This window comes from Artemia franciscana, chromosome 3, assembly GCF_032884065.1.
Source record: "Artemia franciscana chromosome 3, ASM3288406v1, whole genome shotgun sequence".
In the NCBI taxonomy this organism is placed as follows: domain Eukaryota; kingdom Metazoa; phylum Arthropoda; class Branchiopoda; order Anostraca; family Artemiidae; genus Artemia; species Artemia franciscana.
In genome coordinates, this window is record NC_088865.1 from 31231146 (window position 1) to 31249713 (window position 18568).

General features: G+C 35.0%; 1 protein-coding gene across 1 annotated transcript in view; it reads left to right on the plus strand.

Moving 5' to 3' along the window:
* Positions 1 to 540: 540 nt before the first annotated feature.
* The window catches only part of LOC136025152 (branched-chain-amino-acid aminotransferase, cytosolic-like), a 48150-nt gene continuing 30122 nt past the window's right edge, over positions 541 to 18568 (plus strand). Inside the window, exons 1-3 of the mRNA XM_065700908.1 lie at positions 541 to 663; positions 14207 to 14272; positions 17027 to 17233. Coding sequence (XP_065556980.1) covers positions 628 to 663; positions 14207 to 14272; positions 17027 to 17233 — 309 coding nt within the window. The 5' untranslated portion in view covers positions 541 to 627. The remainder of the gene's footprint in view (positions 664 to 14206; positions 14273 to 17026; positions 17234 to 18568) is intronic.

The window sequence follows — 18568 nt, forward strand, 5'->3', positions numbered from 1 at the left end:
AAATACCTTTTGAAATTTATATCGCCGAATATGAACACATGAATTTACATATTTCTAAATTTTGGTTCTGTAAATTCTTCTAAAACTGTTTGAAAATATAATTTCTTTGCGACTTCACTTTCAATTAACATAATAGCTAAACTATTTAATAAATCCTGATTCGTTGTTGATATCAGATTGTTTTTGTTGATTTTAGCTTGGGAAATGATCTCTCCAGAAACAATGCTTACTGGAATTGTTAAGAATATTTTACGATTTCGAAAAAGAAAATGTTCATCTTGATGACAGCGCGGGGCCCTTCCAAATTGTTCTAATTGCTCTTTATCCGGCCCTGAATCACAGCTAGCCTAAAATTATTCTCAAAATTTAAAGAACAGCGAATTATCTTTTCTTCGATCATTTGTTATATCGATATTTTTCTTAGATTAATGTAAAATGAAAGATGCTCTAGAATTCGTGAGAAAATCCATTTCGAGAGACCATACAATATTGACAAACAATACAAATATTTTGCATTTGAATAACTTAAGTTTGAATATTTAAAAATTTCCTGATTTTAGTTTTATAAAAAAAGAGGGAAAATATTTAGGTATTACATTTTCGAATCAATAGAAATTTTCTAAGAGAATGGCACGTGTAACTTCAAAGAAAGTTGGAGATCTGGTAATCTACATTACAAATGTGTATTAAATTCTAATGTCTATAAATATTTGTTTTCTGTATTTCTTCATAGGCCTAGTATAACTACCAAATCGCAACACGTAGTTTGGGGGGAACTTCTCTATTATAGTCTATTAGATTTGAATAGCCTATGATTTTGAATCTAGTTTAATAGCCCATACTCATCATAAATCTTGCTTAACATAAAACTGAATGTTGGTCCTGAATTAAGTTGCTCATAAAAAAGACAATGGCAGTAGCTGAGGTTTTAATGATTTAGTGCTTTCACTCTGTAAGGGGCCATTATGATGGGAGGATTGAAAGAATGTGCTCTAAATTCAGTTTTTGTTCTTCATTACTTAGCTAGGTGTTAGGTGAACACACCACTGGATGCATCTTTTTTTCTAAATAACCTAAACTAATTGCTTCCTTTGCAAATATTATTTTGATTGCTTAAGGTACCTTTAAAGTGTCACTGTATTCAAATTATAGGCCTATGGTAACTAGATAAATACCTCTTTTATTCTCTATTATTTTACAGCAAGTGCAAGTGCAAATCAATTGGCAGGAAGAAAAAAATATACTAATCTGAAAATAATGTGAATGTTTATAGTGGAGTATTCCTAGGGCTAGTGGTACTTAGGACAAAATTAATTTTCACAATTCCCTCCCAAACCAAACATAAATATAAAAATAAGTCCCAGCCACAGCAAATTCACCAAGTGTGAGTTTGAGAATGAGTTAAGTAAGTATTTTTGGTTGTCTTAAAATACTTTTAGTATATATTTTCTGCTGGTAAATAAAAAGGAACAAGGTGCAACCTTTAAAGGCTCAAAATTGCAAAGCAAGCAATTAGTAGGTATAGATATATAATTCCATTGTTCTTGTGTCTTCTCATAGTTCAGTACAAAACACAGGGATATCCCTATGTCTGGCAGCATTAGGAGGGGGAGTGTACACTTCACAGAGTTACAAATATAATTACCTTAAATTATATTGTCCAGTAAAATAAGGATTAAATATTATAGAAGACCTGGTTAGTGATGATGATGGTTGGATGACTCAGTGGTATTCCACTCAGTTTGCCATGGTTTTGATCACCATTCTGCATCAAAAGCTCATTTAAAGGTAGCAGTACTACTAGGAAAGAGCATCAGTTAAAAAATTGATTGATGCTGTTATTTTGCTATTATTGTGTTTCCTTCAAGAAAGCTGCAGTTACCTTGAATTCCATTTTCTAGGGTAAAATTCTAGTTAATTGACTTCTTGCTATCTCAGAAAGGGTTTAGGTTAGGAGAATGAAACTTTCAGGGATGGGTCTACAGGCTAAAGTATGTCCCAGGAAGGTATTTTAAAGTGCCAACCTCCACTCCTTCTCCCTCTAGAGGACCCTGAAATTTGCCTACATGACAGTTCTATACCTATTGAAATTTTGACAAAACAATATTTTACCTCAATTTTCAGTTACTAGGTGCTTTTTCTCTGCCTTTAGTTCTGAAAATGCAATTCTTGTTATTTAAGTAGAATTTTGAGCCATAACAATGGTTTTTTTTCAAAATTTAGGAAATATATTTGCATATCTTTAAAACCTTATAAAATGGAACTGAGCAAAGTTATGAAGCTGAAAACAATTTTGTTGTACTCCAATTAAGCAGAAGATATATTTTACAAAGTTTCACTTTTATAGCACACATATTTTTAAAGGTCATCAAAGGTCAGGGCCCTCTAGAGGGAGAAGAAGCAGAGGTAGTTGCTTCAAAATACCTTCCCAGGACATTGATGCTGCTTTCTTGTTCTACTGTGTCTTCCATGGCTTGTTGTTCCTGTCATGATTGACACCAACCTTGAAGTTGTCAACCCATTTGGCAGACGCAGTAGATTTGCTTAGTGATTTCCACAATGGAATGATACAGTAGGTGAAGAAGTTAAACATTTCTTGCTTTTTTGGTAGAGATCTTAATGCACTAACTTGGGGTTACCTTGCATTCTGGTGTGTATTCATTTTTACCAAGAATGGGCTTGATTGTGTACCTTTTCATTATCTCAAATGCTAGGATGTTCTCTCCCCTCTTATTGTGATATTGTAGGGTGGGGAGGCCTAGCTTTTCTAATCATTGCTTGTAGGATATGTGTTGTTTATCAGAAGGAAGTATGACTGCTCTGCTCTGGATCTTCTCAAATGACTATATCAAGCTTGAAGTACATGCTTGCAATTGTCAAATCAAGCTCAAGATGAAGGCAAACAAAGGCAATATAGAGCTTCTTGATAACTCTAGGGTGGTGTTTCATCACTGACCCTTGTTTACCTTTGCAGTGTGCATCTGAAAATGACTGTGGGATTTGAGCTTGTCATCAATGAGTACACAAAGATAATGTTCTTTCTCAGTACCCTGAATTAGAATATCAGCACCTGCAGAGTAAACCGTGTGATAGCTGTGTCAGGGGTTACTTCAACCAAAATGCAAGATTTTGAATTTGCTTGGGTTTGCATAAACAAAGAGGTTTATGATATTCTCTTGTAGAGAAGAGCAATTTTTGGTGGAAGCTGTTGATCCAAAAACTTTGGAATCATCTGCATATAGTTCTAAGCCACTCTTAACCACATTGTGTTTGTTATTTATATAGAGGTTAAACAGTGTTGGGCTGTTTGATGCCCAACAGTGTTGGGCCTAGTTTAGATCCTTGTGGGATTTCACTCTTCACATTAGCTGGTTTAGATTTAACAATTTTACCTCTTTCATCTTATACAGTGATAATATGAGGTATCAGATAGAAAGTTATGGATCCACTAGGTGACATCATTATCTATCTGATATACAGACAGCTTTATCATCAGGTAATGATGAGACATTTTATTGAAGGCATTAGTGAGGTCCAGAAGGAATACATCAACAGGAAAACCCTAATCCAGTAGGTTTGTTATAGAGTCATGGGGTTGTATTAGACTTGTTTCAATGGACATATCTTTCCTACTGACTACTAAAAAAGAGGCCACTCTTTGTCACATGTTCTATGATTATGTCATTGACTTTCCATTCAATAGGCTTGGCTATGTCTGAGGTAAGGCTAATGGGTTGGAGGTTCTCTGGCCAAGTTCTAGATCCCTTCTTGAATATCAGTGCAATTATGGCCATCCACCAGTCTGAAGGTAGGTTCTTAGTTTGAGGGACAGCTTGGATAGTGAAAGAATAGCTCAGATACTATATCTGCAAGTTCCTTAAGGAGCCAGAGATGTATGCCATTTGGGACCCTAGCTTTGCTGGGGTCTAGTTTGGGGTAAGGTCTGGTGGCTTGTTGAGGGTGTCCTCTGAGAAGGCTGATGCAAATGTGCTGTTCATCAAATTTGCAATGTCCTCTGGATTTTTCAACTTTTCACCTTCTGGGTTGAGCAGGAATGGTTTAGTCTGTCCACTCTTATCTTTGGCAGATGTATATCTCCAGAACCTCTTTAGGTTATCTTTGATATCAGGTGCCAAATTGTCTTTGTAATTTGCTATGAGGTGTCTAGACATCTGCCTTAGCTTATTTCTTGCTTTTGAAAATTACTTCTAATGGTATATTCATTTACAGTTTTTATACTTCAAGAAAGCCTTCTTTTTATGCTTCATGACCATTTTGACATGTCAATTTAGATGAGGCAATGTTTAAGGCATCCAAGTTTGCCCTAGCTTGTCAAATACCCATTTCATTTAGAGAGGGAGAGGTTAAGATGTAGTTAATTCAAAAGATGTTCCCTGGGTATAATTCAGGGTGTATACCTGTTCCTAAAAGTTTATTTTTTTTGTAGCTTAACTACATCCCAAGATAACCAAAGTACCTCATCTAGAACTTGACTTACTATTGTAATAGTAGTGAATGTGGGTTGTGAAATTAGAGATAAATTACTGAAGATTAAGAATATGATTTTTGAAAAGAGGAAGTACCTAGCAATTTTAGGAAAACTTTGATTAAACCAATAAGAAACATAAACACAATAAGAATAATAAGTGAACATGGCAATTATAGAGGCATTAGCATTGTTACTGTAGGAAGCAAATTACTTAGTATATTGATACTTTTTAGATGTAGAGATGCTGTAGATAAGGTTCTAAGGGGAGAACAGTGAGTTTATAGGAAGGGAAGAGAATGCATAGACCAAATTTCACTCTTAGATTAACAATGAGAAGTGCCCAAGTCATCATGCCCCTTTAGTCCTTAGTTTTATGGAGTATGACCAAATGTTTGTTTCAGCTGATAGAAAAGCTCTAGTGAATTGTTCTATCCTTGTATTGTTGACCAATTAAATACATTAAGGCAATTAGCACTATGTATGGGATTTAACAGTACTGTTTTTAAGGTAGGAAACAAGCCTAATAGCAGGTTTTGTATTGAATCAGTTAAGCAAGTTTGTGTTATATCCCTGCTTATATGGATCGTTTTTATGGACTGTGTTCTGAGGAACACAAAAAGGCTATGGGAGAGCATGAAATAAATGAGAAAGTAAAACTCTCCTAGACTTGGACTATGCTGATTATTTTTTCAAAAAAGAAGTGTCCTAGATGAAAATGCTAGCAAAATGAATAGTTTCATTGAAATTTTGAGGGCTCAAGGTTCACAAATAGGCTTCAAAATTAATCTTAAGAATACTAAGTTGCTTAGACTGGGGAAAGTAAAGGTGAAGGGGTGATGTTGGATAACAAAAGATTAATCTAGTGCATTGCTTCACTGTTCTAATTAATACTGTTAGCCAAGTAAAGACAGTGGGAGAAGTGAAGATGTTAAAAGTAGAAAGGCCAAGGGTTCTTACTATTAAAAAATATTTGGAACAAGTGGAAGATAAGTCTGCAAACCAAGTTTAGAATATTGGAAGCTACTGTCATAACAGTGGTCAAATTTGGTCTGAAATGTGGGTGCTTGAAAAGGCTGAGGAACATTGTTAAATATTTTCCAGAGAAAGTGTTTATAGATAGTATTAGGTGTCCATTTGACTGACTGTCCAACAGTAAGGTATGTAAAAAAACATGGTTCTATCCTGCTTTCTAAAGCTATAATGAGAGAAAGTTTGAGATGGCTAGGATATTCTTCAGATGAAGGATGCCAGATTGCCAAAGATCATCCTTTTTGGCCAACCATCTAGGGCCAAATACAAAGCAAATTATACCCAAATTGGATGGGAAAAGGTTGGAAGGAAGAATTTAGGGGAAATTGAAACTTCTTGGGAGGATGTAAAGAGGAAGGCTTTAAATAGATTGGGATGAAGGAGGAGCATGCATACCTGAGTTGGCCTCTTGCAGCTTGGTGCTGTAGTGAGTTGTTGGTAGTTGTATTATCTTGTAACTTCTTTAAGATATAAAACCTGAGTTGGCCTCTTGCAGCTTGGTGCTGTAGTGAGTTGTTGGTAGTTGTATTCTCTGGTAACTTCTTTAAGATATAAAACCTGAGTTGGCCTCTTGCAGCTTGGTGCTGTAGTGAGTTGTTGGTAGTTGTATTATCTGGTAACTTCTTTAAGATTTAAAACCTGAGTTGGCCTCTTGCAGCTTGGTGCTGTAGTGAGTTGTTGGTAGTTGTATTATCTGGTAACTTCTTTAAGATTTAAAACCTGAGTTGGCCTCTTGCAGCTTGGTGCTGTAGTGAGTTGTTGGTAGTTGTATTATCTGGTAACTTCTTTAAGATTTAAAACCTGAGTTGGCCTCTTGCAGCTTGGTGCTGTAGTGAGTTGTTGGTAGTTGTATTATCTGGTAACTTCTTTAAGATTTAAAACCTGAGTTGGCCTCTTGCAGCTTGGTGCTGTAGTGAGTTGTTGGTAGTTGTATTATCTGGTAACTTCTTTAAGATTTAAAACCTGAGTTGGCCTCTTGCAGCTTGGTGCTGTAGTGAGTTGTTGGTAGTTGTATTATCTGGTAACTTCTTTAAGATTTAAAACCTGAGTTGGCCTCTTGCAGCTTGGTGCTGTAGTGAGTTGTTGGTAGTTGTATTATCTGGTAACTTCTTTAAAATGTAAATATACCAAATTAATATGGAACTGAATGTTGGGTTGAATTTTTTTTTTTTTAATATAAATAAATTGCATATTCTTTGAAACTTTGGAACATTGTGTCAAGTTTGCAAGCTGCATAAAATATCAACCATTAAATAACAGAAATCTTACTGAATTATGCAACAAATTAATGAAATTCATAATGGCTTTCAAAAGCAAACATTCGAAAAGTCTCCAAGCCACAAGACCAGTTTTGTTATTTCCTGATGAATATTCCACCCTCTAAAATTCTGTTTTCAATTCAAGGATAGATTCGACCATTTTGAGAGACTAGTAAAAGTAGCTTATTTGTGCAACATATTTACTATGTTCAATAATTTGAATTTTAATTTGCAAGGCATTGGCTGAAAGACTTTTAAAGTATCTGAAAAAGTTGCTACAACAATTAAAATATTGTCTATGGAAACAACAACTTTTATTGGAAATTTAGATCTTTCAAAACATTATATAAATTTATTGAAACCTGTGCAAGCTATGGTGGAGGAGATATACATCTGCAAACACTTTTTTTCAGTTCAAGGACATCTTGCCAGGCTCAGAATAGTCTAAAACTACTTTTTAGATATTCCTTTAAACTGCTGCTATTAACAACTCACTGCCATACCAAGCTGCTTTAGGCCAAAATAGCCATACATACTCTTTTTTCACCCTGATCTATTCATAGCTTCACTCTTTACACTTTTCTACATATTTACATTCCCTTTAAACTTTTTTATGACTTCATGCTACCCCAAAATTTGGGCTAACCTGATTTTGGTTTGGCCCCAACCAGATAGCCAAAAACCACAATATTTGGAAGTTAGTCATCCTTCATCCATAATATGTGGCCTACAGATCTTAAGCTTTCTTTTATTAAAGCCCTAGTTGCAATAATAAGATTATTAAATAAGAGAAAATTTCAAAGTTGTTATGTTATACTTGATTTAGTTATTTAGATGCAGTGTACCATTTGTGTTTTTTTTTTCTTTGTTGAATACTTTATATAGTTCTAATAAGAAAAGATAAAGAATACAGCATTGGGTTTTACAGTCCCTATTGGCGTAATGCTCTCAGTTTCATGGCCATTCAGCCAGGAAGTGAAATGGAGGGCTGGGGGCCAGCCACCCTATCTTGACACAAACCCTTCATGTTTACCATCCCAAGATTTCTTAGGTACCCATTTAGAGCAGGGTCATCTCTGGCTGAGCTTACAGAGTCATGCTACTATATTGCTAATAACTTTCAAATATAAATATTAATTTAATACTCCTTATGACATTTTTAAAATATATTTTTTAATTGTTTATTTTCTTAAGTAAATATCACTCATCTTTGTCTTTTTGGCATATATTACAGTTTACAAGAGTTTCTTTAAGTCTGTTTCTGATCTCGACGTAGGCAATAATGCTCCTAAACCAAATGAAATGAATCTCACTATTTTCGAGTTAAGTATTCATCAATAAAGGCGTTCCATGTACTCCTGAATCAATAGTATGCTCAAAGTATATAGTTTTTCCTGGATGGCCTTTGAAACTTTTTTTTTCTTAATATGAGGATTCTGATCATACTGTTCAAGCAATTTTTTCACTCTGTTTAATGTCCAATTGGGCAGACAAATTTAAATTTAAGACCTTTGGCTGAGATCTTAGTACTTTGATTAAACCAAAGCAAAAATCTGAGCAGAATGATGTGTGATCAGAGAAGTGAAGATCTTGGCGGATTCATAATCCAAAATTGGGCTTTAATGAATAAGAGCAAATTTATGGCAACCTTCCTTAACCCTCTGAACTTAATGTGGCAGTATCTTTCCAAATTTACCGGAATAATAACTGTTATGTTATTTGATATTTATGTTGTGTCAAATAACAGTTATTTAGTCAAACTTTGAACTTTGTCAAAGAAATTATAGTTTGATGAAAAGGTGCATGGTGTTTTCATATTATAACTGAAACCTAGTAAAGAGCAAACCATGGCCCATAGTAACCAAAAGTAAAAAAAAAGTTTGAAGATAAAACTATCTAATGAGATGCACTGAGCTATCTGTAGCTGATTCAAGAATAGCAATTATTGTTTTTTATTAATCTTAACAGTAAAAGTTTATTGCAAAAACAAATCTACAACAATTTTGGAAAAGAGCCTGAAACCCTGTCAAAAATGGCGAACAATCAAAATAAAAATCCACCTTTGAAATCACAATCACTGTAAACCCTTTAGGCCTACAGGAAAACTACAGTCCCCACTTTGAACAAGGAAAATCACTTTTCATGGGAAGCATTGACATGTCTTTTTTTTTTTTTTTTTCTTAGAAGAAGTTGTATTGAAAAGCTGGCCATAGGATGTTGAGATAGGACTTGTTTGAGGGGAAATTCCCATCTCTACTGCATTTTTAGGTAAATAAAAAAAAAGAGTTTTTTTTCAACTAAAGTAAGGAGCAACATTAAAACAAACGAATCAAGATTATTCTGTCTGTATTTGAGAATAAAAAGCTTTTTTAGAGCACTTAAAACCTTTTTAAAGCATTGAAGGAGCAGGCTGTTGCCCATATAAATGAAATAATTTTTGTTATTTTTAAGTTTTAATACTTTCCTTACTTTCTATTGAAAAATCTTGTTTTTAATTTATTTTCTGATAGTTTTTCAAATCATGCTGGGAAACCCACCTCCCCTCTGTGGGAGCTCCCCCTAAAAATGTTTGCATAAAATCCCCCAGAATATCCCTTTGGACAATTCCTTCTTAGCTGAAATTTCTCCTTGCTTTCATTTGAAAAAAAATTTGTTTTTTATTCAATTGGTGATTATTTTTCAAATCAATCCGGCAATATCCCCCCCCTCCATGGAAAATTTGTCCTGTTAAATTTCTCTCCTCCATGGAAAAGTCCTCCTGTGAGCCCCCTCCAACAATTCTCTCCTCTAGGAAAATTACCCCCTGACAATTCTACTAGAACACTTCATGTGCAAATTGAGTAGCCACAGAAAGTAAGACGAACAAAAAGATTTCTATGTATGAGTCCTGGAAAATTTTCCATGAGTAAAATTTCCCCTGGGAACTTTCCTCCTCACAAGAAATTTTCCTTGTGGGAAATACCCCCCCTCCCCAAAGAAAAAGAAAATCCTGTATATTCTGCAATAACAAATACTACATGTAAGGAACAGGCAAATTGTATAACTTACAGCCCTTTCTGCAGAAGCTGCGAGGAGTTGTGTTGTCCCCAGAGGCAAAGTTATTGAACCTTTCAACTATGCTGAACCAAATGGTTATTTCAAAATTGCTATCGGATTTCTTTGGGGGAAAAGGGTCGCTGAGGGGGCTAATTGTCCTCCAATCTCATTGGTCCCTTAATTTGGTGCTAAAAATTTCAATTTTTGATTTTGGAAGAAAAAATACACAGACAATTACACACAGATCTGTGATCATTCTTCTGGCAAAAATAAAAAGTTTCACATTTTTGTAGATGGGAGCTTGAAACCTCCATAATAGGGTTCCTTGATATGCTGAATCTGATGGTGTTATTTTCATTAAGATTGTTTGACGTTTCATGGTTGTTTTTCCTCTTTTTCGAAAATATGGCCAATTTTTTCAGGCTTGTAGCTTTTGATGACTAACATTAAACTTGATGAATTTTATTTATGGAGTCATATAAAAAGTCATTTGGAATCAGCATAAAAAGTCAATCCTTTTGATTTATTAATTGTTATTAAATAAAATCAACAAGTTTTTTAAAATGAAAGTAAGGAGCGACATTAAAACTTAAAACGAACAGAAATGACTCCGTATATAAAAGGGGCTTTTCCTCCTCAACGCCCCGCTCTTTATAAGTTTCTCTTAACTCTTTCTCTTAACTCTACTTTTTAAAACAGTAAAAAACTTTAGCGTAAAGAGCGGGGCGTTGAGGAGGAAAAACCCCTTTCATATACGGAGTAATTTCTGTTCGTTTTAAGTTTTAACGTCGCTCATTACTTTCATTTAAAAATTTGTTTTTTTTTTTATTTAATTTCTGGACGTTTTTGAATTAATACATGTTTTGATCTTGGCTCTCCACACATAAATAATTAAAACGAAATTTTTTATATAATTTTTTTTGGCTAAATGGCTTTCTCATAGTTTTAATCGGAAGATTTAGAGAAAAAAGGAGCGAGGGAGGAAGCCTAGTTGCCCTCCAATTTTTTGATTATTTAAAAAGGCAACCAGAACTTTTTATTTTTTACGAACGTTTTCATTAGTAAAAAATATACGTAACTTACGAATTAACTTACGTAATGAACTTCTATATTCGTATGTTTTTATTGCGTATTTGAGGGGTTTACCCCTCGTCGATACCTCACTCTTTACACTAAAGCTTAAATTTTGTCCCAATTCCTTAAGAATTATCCCTGGATCACAAAGGCCGTAGAATAAATAGTTGAAACTACAAAAAATACTTAGCATAAAGAGCGAGGTATTACAAGGAGGTAAACCCCTCATCTGCATAATAATTTCTGCTCGTTTTAAGTTTTAATGCTGTTCCTCACTTTCAGTAGAAAAAAAACTTTTCATATTTATTTTTTCATTTTTTTTAAATAATGCTAGAAAATCCTGCGCCCCCTTCATTGAAAGTATCTTCCCCCATGAGAAGTTCCTCCATCGAAAGATCCTCCCACGTACCCCCCCCCCCTCAATTCTCCCTCCCAAACCAAAAATATCCCCCTGAAAACGTCTATACGCTTCCCAGTAACCATTACTATATGTAAACACAGGTCAAGGTTTGTAACTTGCAGCCCCTCCCACTGGAACTGCGGGGGAGTAAGTCGTCCCCAAAGACATAGTTATTAGGTTTTTTGACTATTATGAATAAAATGGCAATCTCAGAATTTTGACTCGGTGATTTTGGGGAAAATATGAGCGTGGGAGGGGGCTTAGGTGCCCTCCAATTTTTCGGTCACTTAAAAAGGGCACTATAACTTTTAATTACCGTTAAAATGAGCCTCTCGCGATATTCTAGGACCACTGGGTCGATATGATCACCCATGGGAAAAAAAACAAATAAACACGCATCCGTGATTTGTCTTCTGGCAAAAAATGCAAAATTCCACATTTTTGTAGATAGGAGCTTGAAACTTCTACTATAAGGTTCTTTGATACGCTGCATTTGTTGGTGTGATTTTCGTTAAGATTGTATGACTTTTAAGGGGATTTAGGGGGTGTTTCCCCCTATTTACTAAAATTGGGCAAATTTTCTCAGGCTCATAACGTTTGATGGGTAAGACTAATCTTGATGAAACTTGTATATTTAAAATCAGCAATAAAATGGAATTTTTTTGATGTAACTATTGGTATCAAAATTCCATTTTTTAGAGTTTTGGTTACTATTGAGCCGGGTCGCTCCTTACTACAGTTCGTTACCATGAACTGTTTGATCAAAATTTCCTTTTTAGAGTTTTGGTTACTATTGTGTGGAGTCACTCCACTTACAGTCTGTTACCACCAACTGTTTGACAAAAGAGATCATGCCACTGCGAAGTTGTGTTTTCTGCCATTTTTTGCCACCAAACATCAGTTTTTGCTTAAAAAGTCAAAATGCTTGATAATAGAAATCCTAAGAAGGTCAATCAATTTGTCATTCTCCAACTTTAAAAAGATGGTTTTGACTCCCCCATTTTGAAAACCACAGCAGAGTGGCGTCTTCTGCTGATTTGGTCAACAAAATAAAAAAATTTGACCAAAGAGGGTAAATTGCCACACAATACAAATTCAAACTGAGCCGTCCAACCGTCTGATTTGTCATAGTATAAAAACCTAAACAGAAGCTTTTCAGCCCCCCTCCCCGCCACATATGTTGAAGAACGACTTTGAAGTATGGCGTGAATACTGCAGCAAGCTCCATTTTTATTCATAAATCGTCAGCTGAAAATGACATGAATGCTGCAGTGATACCAAGCTTTTGATAAATATTCAGCAAATGATGATCTTTATATGTAACAGAAGAGACCTTGCCCCATCAAAGTTGTGTTTTCTGCCACAAAGTATCAATTTTCGCCGAATGAGTGTCAAAATGCCCGGAAATGCAAATTATAAGGTCTAAAACCCTTGACTAGGGGTGTTGTGCCCCCTCGTGTGAAGAAAAAGAGGAAAGTCGCTTGTTGCATAGTTAACATGCATCTCATTATCTATTTCTATTTTTTTCTGCAGGGCTTGGAATCCACTGCAAGATTTTAGAGAGATGATTATTTGCTCATTTAAAATTTACTTCCTCTGTTTATGCGCTTTTTAATATGACTTTGTCTTAACAACTCCATTGTGAAGTGTTGTTGGGCTCCTCCTAGGGTGTGAAGGCTGGAACGCATATTAATGGTACCATTATTGTGTCCATGGTGGAAAATCCTTCACTGGAAGTTAGAAGTCCCCCCTCTTGAATACTTCCTGTCCTAGCTCCCATAGTAAGTAAAAAATAGAAAAGACGTTTTGAAAAGCTGCCGAATGAAACCAAATTTTAATTTCCATGAAAATGATTGAGTTTTTATGTGCTATCTATAAAAAACAATGGTGATGAAATGCCCTCGGGCTGTTATGTAATGTGACAGAGTTGCACATCTTATAGAAAAGTTTAAGGGATGTAGGAAGTAAAATACATATTTAACATCCTATTTTAACAAAAAAACATACTGACTTGTTTAGTCTTATTACCTAAATAAAAATAATGTCTTTTTATAATGTTTATTGTGCATCTTTGAAAATTAGAAACGAGCAAAATTTTATTTCAAACAAGCCATTTTTTTTTAAGTAAAGATAGAAGTTGAAACAAACAAAAGTTATTTCTTCATAGATTATGCAAGACATATCTACACAACTTGCTTAAAGAAACTGAATTGTGATGTTTTCCAATAATTGTAGAATTCTAAAAACTTGCGTTTTAGTGAAAACACAAAACCAATCTAAAAACGACAGGTTCTCCTTTAGGATCAGAAATTAATGATTAGGCTCTAGAAAATAAAAGTTGAATTTATAAGTTTCTCAATAGTCTTTCATCAGCTATGATATCAATAAATGTTAGCATCAATTATGATTCTCTAAGAAACCCAAGCAACTCGGTTTTCAGTAAATTGCTGCATATGGGATAATATTACGAGCCAATTTATTTAAGCTAGTTTTTGTAGATATATCTTGTGGAATCTGCAAAGCAATCATTTTTTCTTCATTTAAGTTTTAACTTTGCTCTTTACTTCCATAATAAAAACTTCGATTTTGTAATTGATTCGCTGAAAAAAAACAGCTAAATTCTTTCAGCTAGTTGCTTTAGTTTATGACATCAAATATTTAGAATTGGAAATTCTTCTTCTTCGAATTTTCTTTTTAGCATTTAATTAGTATTTGTTTCATAATTGTATATGCTCTCTATTTGACTAGATATTTTTGTCGTTTCAAAGTTAAAGTTTTGGGCAAATCAATTGCTCATGTATTTGGATTCCTCTTTTGTCATTTCAGCTGTTAGGCACTAAGCTGTGCCACTGAGACTTCGTTGTACAATTAGTGCAGTTTGAATTATTACAATTGTAGTGATGAAAGTTTTTTTTGCAGTTTGTCTTGCTGAAAAGTATAAAGAATCATGGTTTTGCTACGTTACGAAGTGTTTCATCATTTAAGGTAAGCATAACTTCTTATTTTAGTACTTTCTTTACTGCTTTTAGGGGAAAGACCCCATACTTGGAACAAGTTTTTGTCCATGTGTCTAACTTCCTGATGTTTTATTATGAGGAAGTAGTGATTTCACAGAATTTTTTATATTAGTTTATAAAGTTATCCTCACAATTTCAAACTATGACCTCAATCTGTTTTTTAAGAAAAATGCTATTTTCACAACCCCCATTATGTCCGAAGAATGGGATGGGGCTCCATAAATGGGACATTCGTTTTTCAATGTAAAACTCAGCTGTTAAACTTCAAATACTGAAGAACAGAGAACAAATGAATACACTTTCAAGTGTTTATAATGTATTGAATGATGATAGTTTAGGGTAAAACACAAAGTGTCCTGTCTGTCTTTCAGTGTGTCCTAAAGGCTCAGGTTTTGCATGAGAACCGCTATTTCAGCTAAACTATGTCAATACGAAGCATCAGTAGGAATGAAATTCAAGAACGGCGAAATTGTTTTGCTGCACGTTTGAAAACAAGTTCACCAACACTGTATCATTTGCTTTTTTGTTGCCTTTTCAGTCACCAAAACAAAGTCTCTAATGTTTAAAGTGGCAAACAAAGCGTTCGTCTCTGCTGAAGATCCTTCTTCGGGATTTGTTTCTGTGGGTCCAGTAAAGTCTGAAACATCCTCCTAGCTACTTTCAGTAGGAAGTTATTTCTTATGTTTTCTGCCTTTTTGATGTGGGTTTGTGAGATCGTCTTTCACCTTCGTAGTTTTTTCAATCAGAGCGTGTGCCTCAATCTTTTTCTTCTCAGGAGCATCCATCAGTACTTGGCAGACTTCTTTTGGTTCAACCTATTGGTGTAGATTTTCTTTGACGAGCTTTGGGATGTGGCCTTAGCAAGCAGATCTGGTTTGAAGTACAAGTTACTTGTGCACATGGAGAGGCTACATCCCCCCTTCTTCCGGAGCTGATAAAGTCATATCTTTGTTTTTTGGCCCTCATGTTGGCTCACACATTGGTCTGTTGGTTACAGCTGAAAAATCGTCATTAACGAAAATTTTTATTAAGTTCTAAATACATGTTCCCTTGAAAATCTACATTGATGTTTGATGGGGTGAATGAATGGTGAACTAACACCAAGAAATAAGGGTATTTTAAATAGGGAAACTGGAATACCTGGATTTTTAACACCCACGTTAAAAAAAAGCCTTGTTGTAATGGGATTTCAGAGTGCACAACACTCCAAGATCTATTGGTTGTAGTTCGTGCGACATATGGGGATGCAAGGTTAACATGATCACGTGGTCATCTTTAGCTACCTGGATGGCTTCAACTTATAAGTGAGATTCGTAGCTGTCCGTAATGAGCAGCTGGGGCTTCTCTTTGCTTGGTCGTACAGAAGAGATAAAGTGATACAGAAACTCATTGAACACAGAAGCTGTAGTCCAACCACTATCAACAGCACAAGCAACAGTACCAGTTGAAGGTCCTAAAAATATTCTTGGTGATTTTTTTTTTCCTTGGGAAGACCAGTATTGGTGGAACTGAGGTTTCAGATGCTGAAATACAGGAGGTATTAAAAAGCTTTAGCATATGCTCCCTAGCAGTATATCTCTCAACCCAGCAGTATCCAGAGTCGACCCAGCTCTAAATGGGTACCTGGGGAAATCTGGGGAAGGTAAACAGGAAGGGTGTGCGAAAGCACAGGATGGCTGGTCCCCAGCCCCCCATTGCACTTCCTGGCTGAAGGGCCAAGAAACGGAGATCAGCACCGCCGGTACGGACTGTAAAGTCTAATGCGTATTCTTTACCTTTACTTTTTTTATCTCTCAACCTTTTTACCCATATTTCAAGGAACCCTACATGTCATATATCATATCTCTTCTCATTTGACTTCATTTTAGTTCATTATAACTTATTCTCTCATCGGAACCCTTGGGTTTTAGGGAGCCGTGACTTAGAAAGCATTCTAAGGATATATGTTTGAACCAAAGAGATGTCCTGCAAATGTAGTCAGGTGGCTGCTGATAGTGTTTGGCTAGCCGATTGTCGTTCAAAATAGTTAGTCAGGAAATTTTGTTTTTATAGCAAATGCGCATCAATTAGCTCTTCTTCTTGAGGCATTGTTGAAAATACTCTTTATCCCATTCCCTTTGTATTAGAGTATTTTTTCATAAAGTGCTGAGGGAAAGTTGTCGTACTTTAGCCTAAAGAGGGGAGGTGAGTAACCCCGTATCATACACAGGGCAATTTCTGCTTGTTTTATTAGAACACTGAAAGACTTTACTTTTATTAGAAGAAAAGTATTTTTTTTTTAATCCAATTTCTGTTCGTTTTAAGGTCCATATCTAGAGTTATCCTAAATAGGAAAAAAAGGACTCATTTCGTGCTGGCTGTATCCTATTTGGAGCCAGAGTCATCCAAACAGCAAACTATAAGGTTACAGGGAATTATGAGGGAGGGTGCACAAACTATGAAATTTTGAGTGGCTATGTTCCGAGACCTCACTTTTCCTTGTTTCTTTACAAAACTGAATAAAAAGTATACGCTAAGTTGTGATGTTGATTTAAGAAGGTTCTGATCCAATTATTGCAGGAATTAACATTTAGTCTTCGTCCTTAAATATTAAAAAACTCTTGTTTGTCTGTAATAATTGGCGCAGTTTTCAAGAAAGGGCTGTTATATTATTTCAAAATTAACATCAATGTTAGGCTATTAAGGCATCTTTGAAGATATATCTTACGTTTTTTGTTTATAGTTCTCAGACCTTGAGGTTAAACATCAAGATTTGTCAAAGCTTCAGCAAAAACCTGATGCATCGAAACTTGTGTTTGGGAAATACTTTACTGATCACATGATGGAAGTAAACTGGGATAGTACAACTGGCTGGGGAAAACCAGTTATTTCTCCACTGCACAATCTCCAAATTCACCCTGGAGCCAAAGTTTTACACTACGCTGTTGAGGTAAGGCATCTAAATATTTTAGCCTGCATTTATTGTATACGATACTTATATTCATATTGCTTTTCTCGCGTAATTCACCTTCTCCGTTTTTTTTTGTATTTATCTTCTTACACATGTCTTTCTTTTTATGTTTTTCTTATCTTGCACAAGTTTTAAACTAAAAGTTTAACTTAGTTCTTAAATTCGGATTTAAATCGGAAACATATGATGTTTGAGGACATTTTTAAAGTAATTTATAAAGTCTTTAAACTCATAAAAATAACACAAACAAAGTAGTTCCAACTAATATGGGTGTATTTGTTAAGAGTTACCAAAAATCTAATTTATTGATTGAATATTCGTGTTTATATATATATATATATATATATATATATATATATATATATATATATATATATATATATATATATGTATATATATATATATATATATATATATATATATATATATATGTATATATATATATATGTATATTGTATTTAATGTTATTATTACACATATATTCAACCGAGTGGGAGAGAAGAAAGCAATTGCAAGAATTAAACAAGGCATTCTTGGTCGAATTAAATAATGTAGAGCACCTATTGATTCCCTTTACTTTCGCTACTCTGGACTTTTCCCCTTCCATTCATCTATATTTATCTATATTTATTCCATTTATCTTATATTGGAGCCGTCCTGGCCGAGTGGATTGGTGCGCTGGATTCAGGATCCTTTGTCTGAGAGGACGTGGGTTCGAATTCCAGTGTATCCAATTGTTCAGTTTGGGACGGGGGTCAGTGGCGTGACTCTGTAAGCTTAGCCAGAGTCGACCCAGCTCTAAATGGGTACCTGGAGAAATCTGGGGAAGGTAAACAGGAAGGGTGTGCGAAAGCACAGGAGGGTTGGCCCCCAACCCCCATTCACTTCCTGGCTGAAGGGCCAAGAAACGGAGATCAGCAGCGCCGGTAGAGACTGTAAAGTCTAATGCCGTATCCTTTACCTTTTTTTTGATTTATCTAGAAAACGAGAATGAAACGAATTAATTTGAGTCACTAGGTATAATTTGATAAGTTACGGATCTTTATTGAAAAGCATGGTTTGGAGACGAAGAAGAATGCAACTACCGCTTTTTCTGTCCAACGTTTCCAAGTTAAACTTAGACTAATAACAGAACCTCTTGATTTGATGGAAAAGATTCTAAGAGCTGTATTGACTAAGTAAGTTATCTTTTGGAATAAAAACAAAACAATTACAGATAAAGAATATGTTTATTGTAAAATGACCGAAACTGGCTTTTTTTGTGCAGCTTCTGCTATTTTATAGCCACTCACCATAACGTGCCACTAGTTTTTG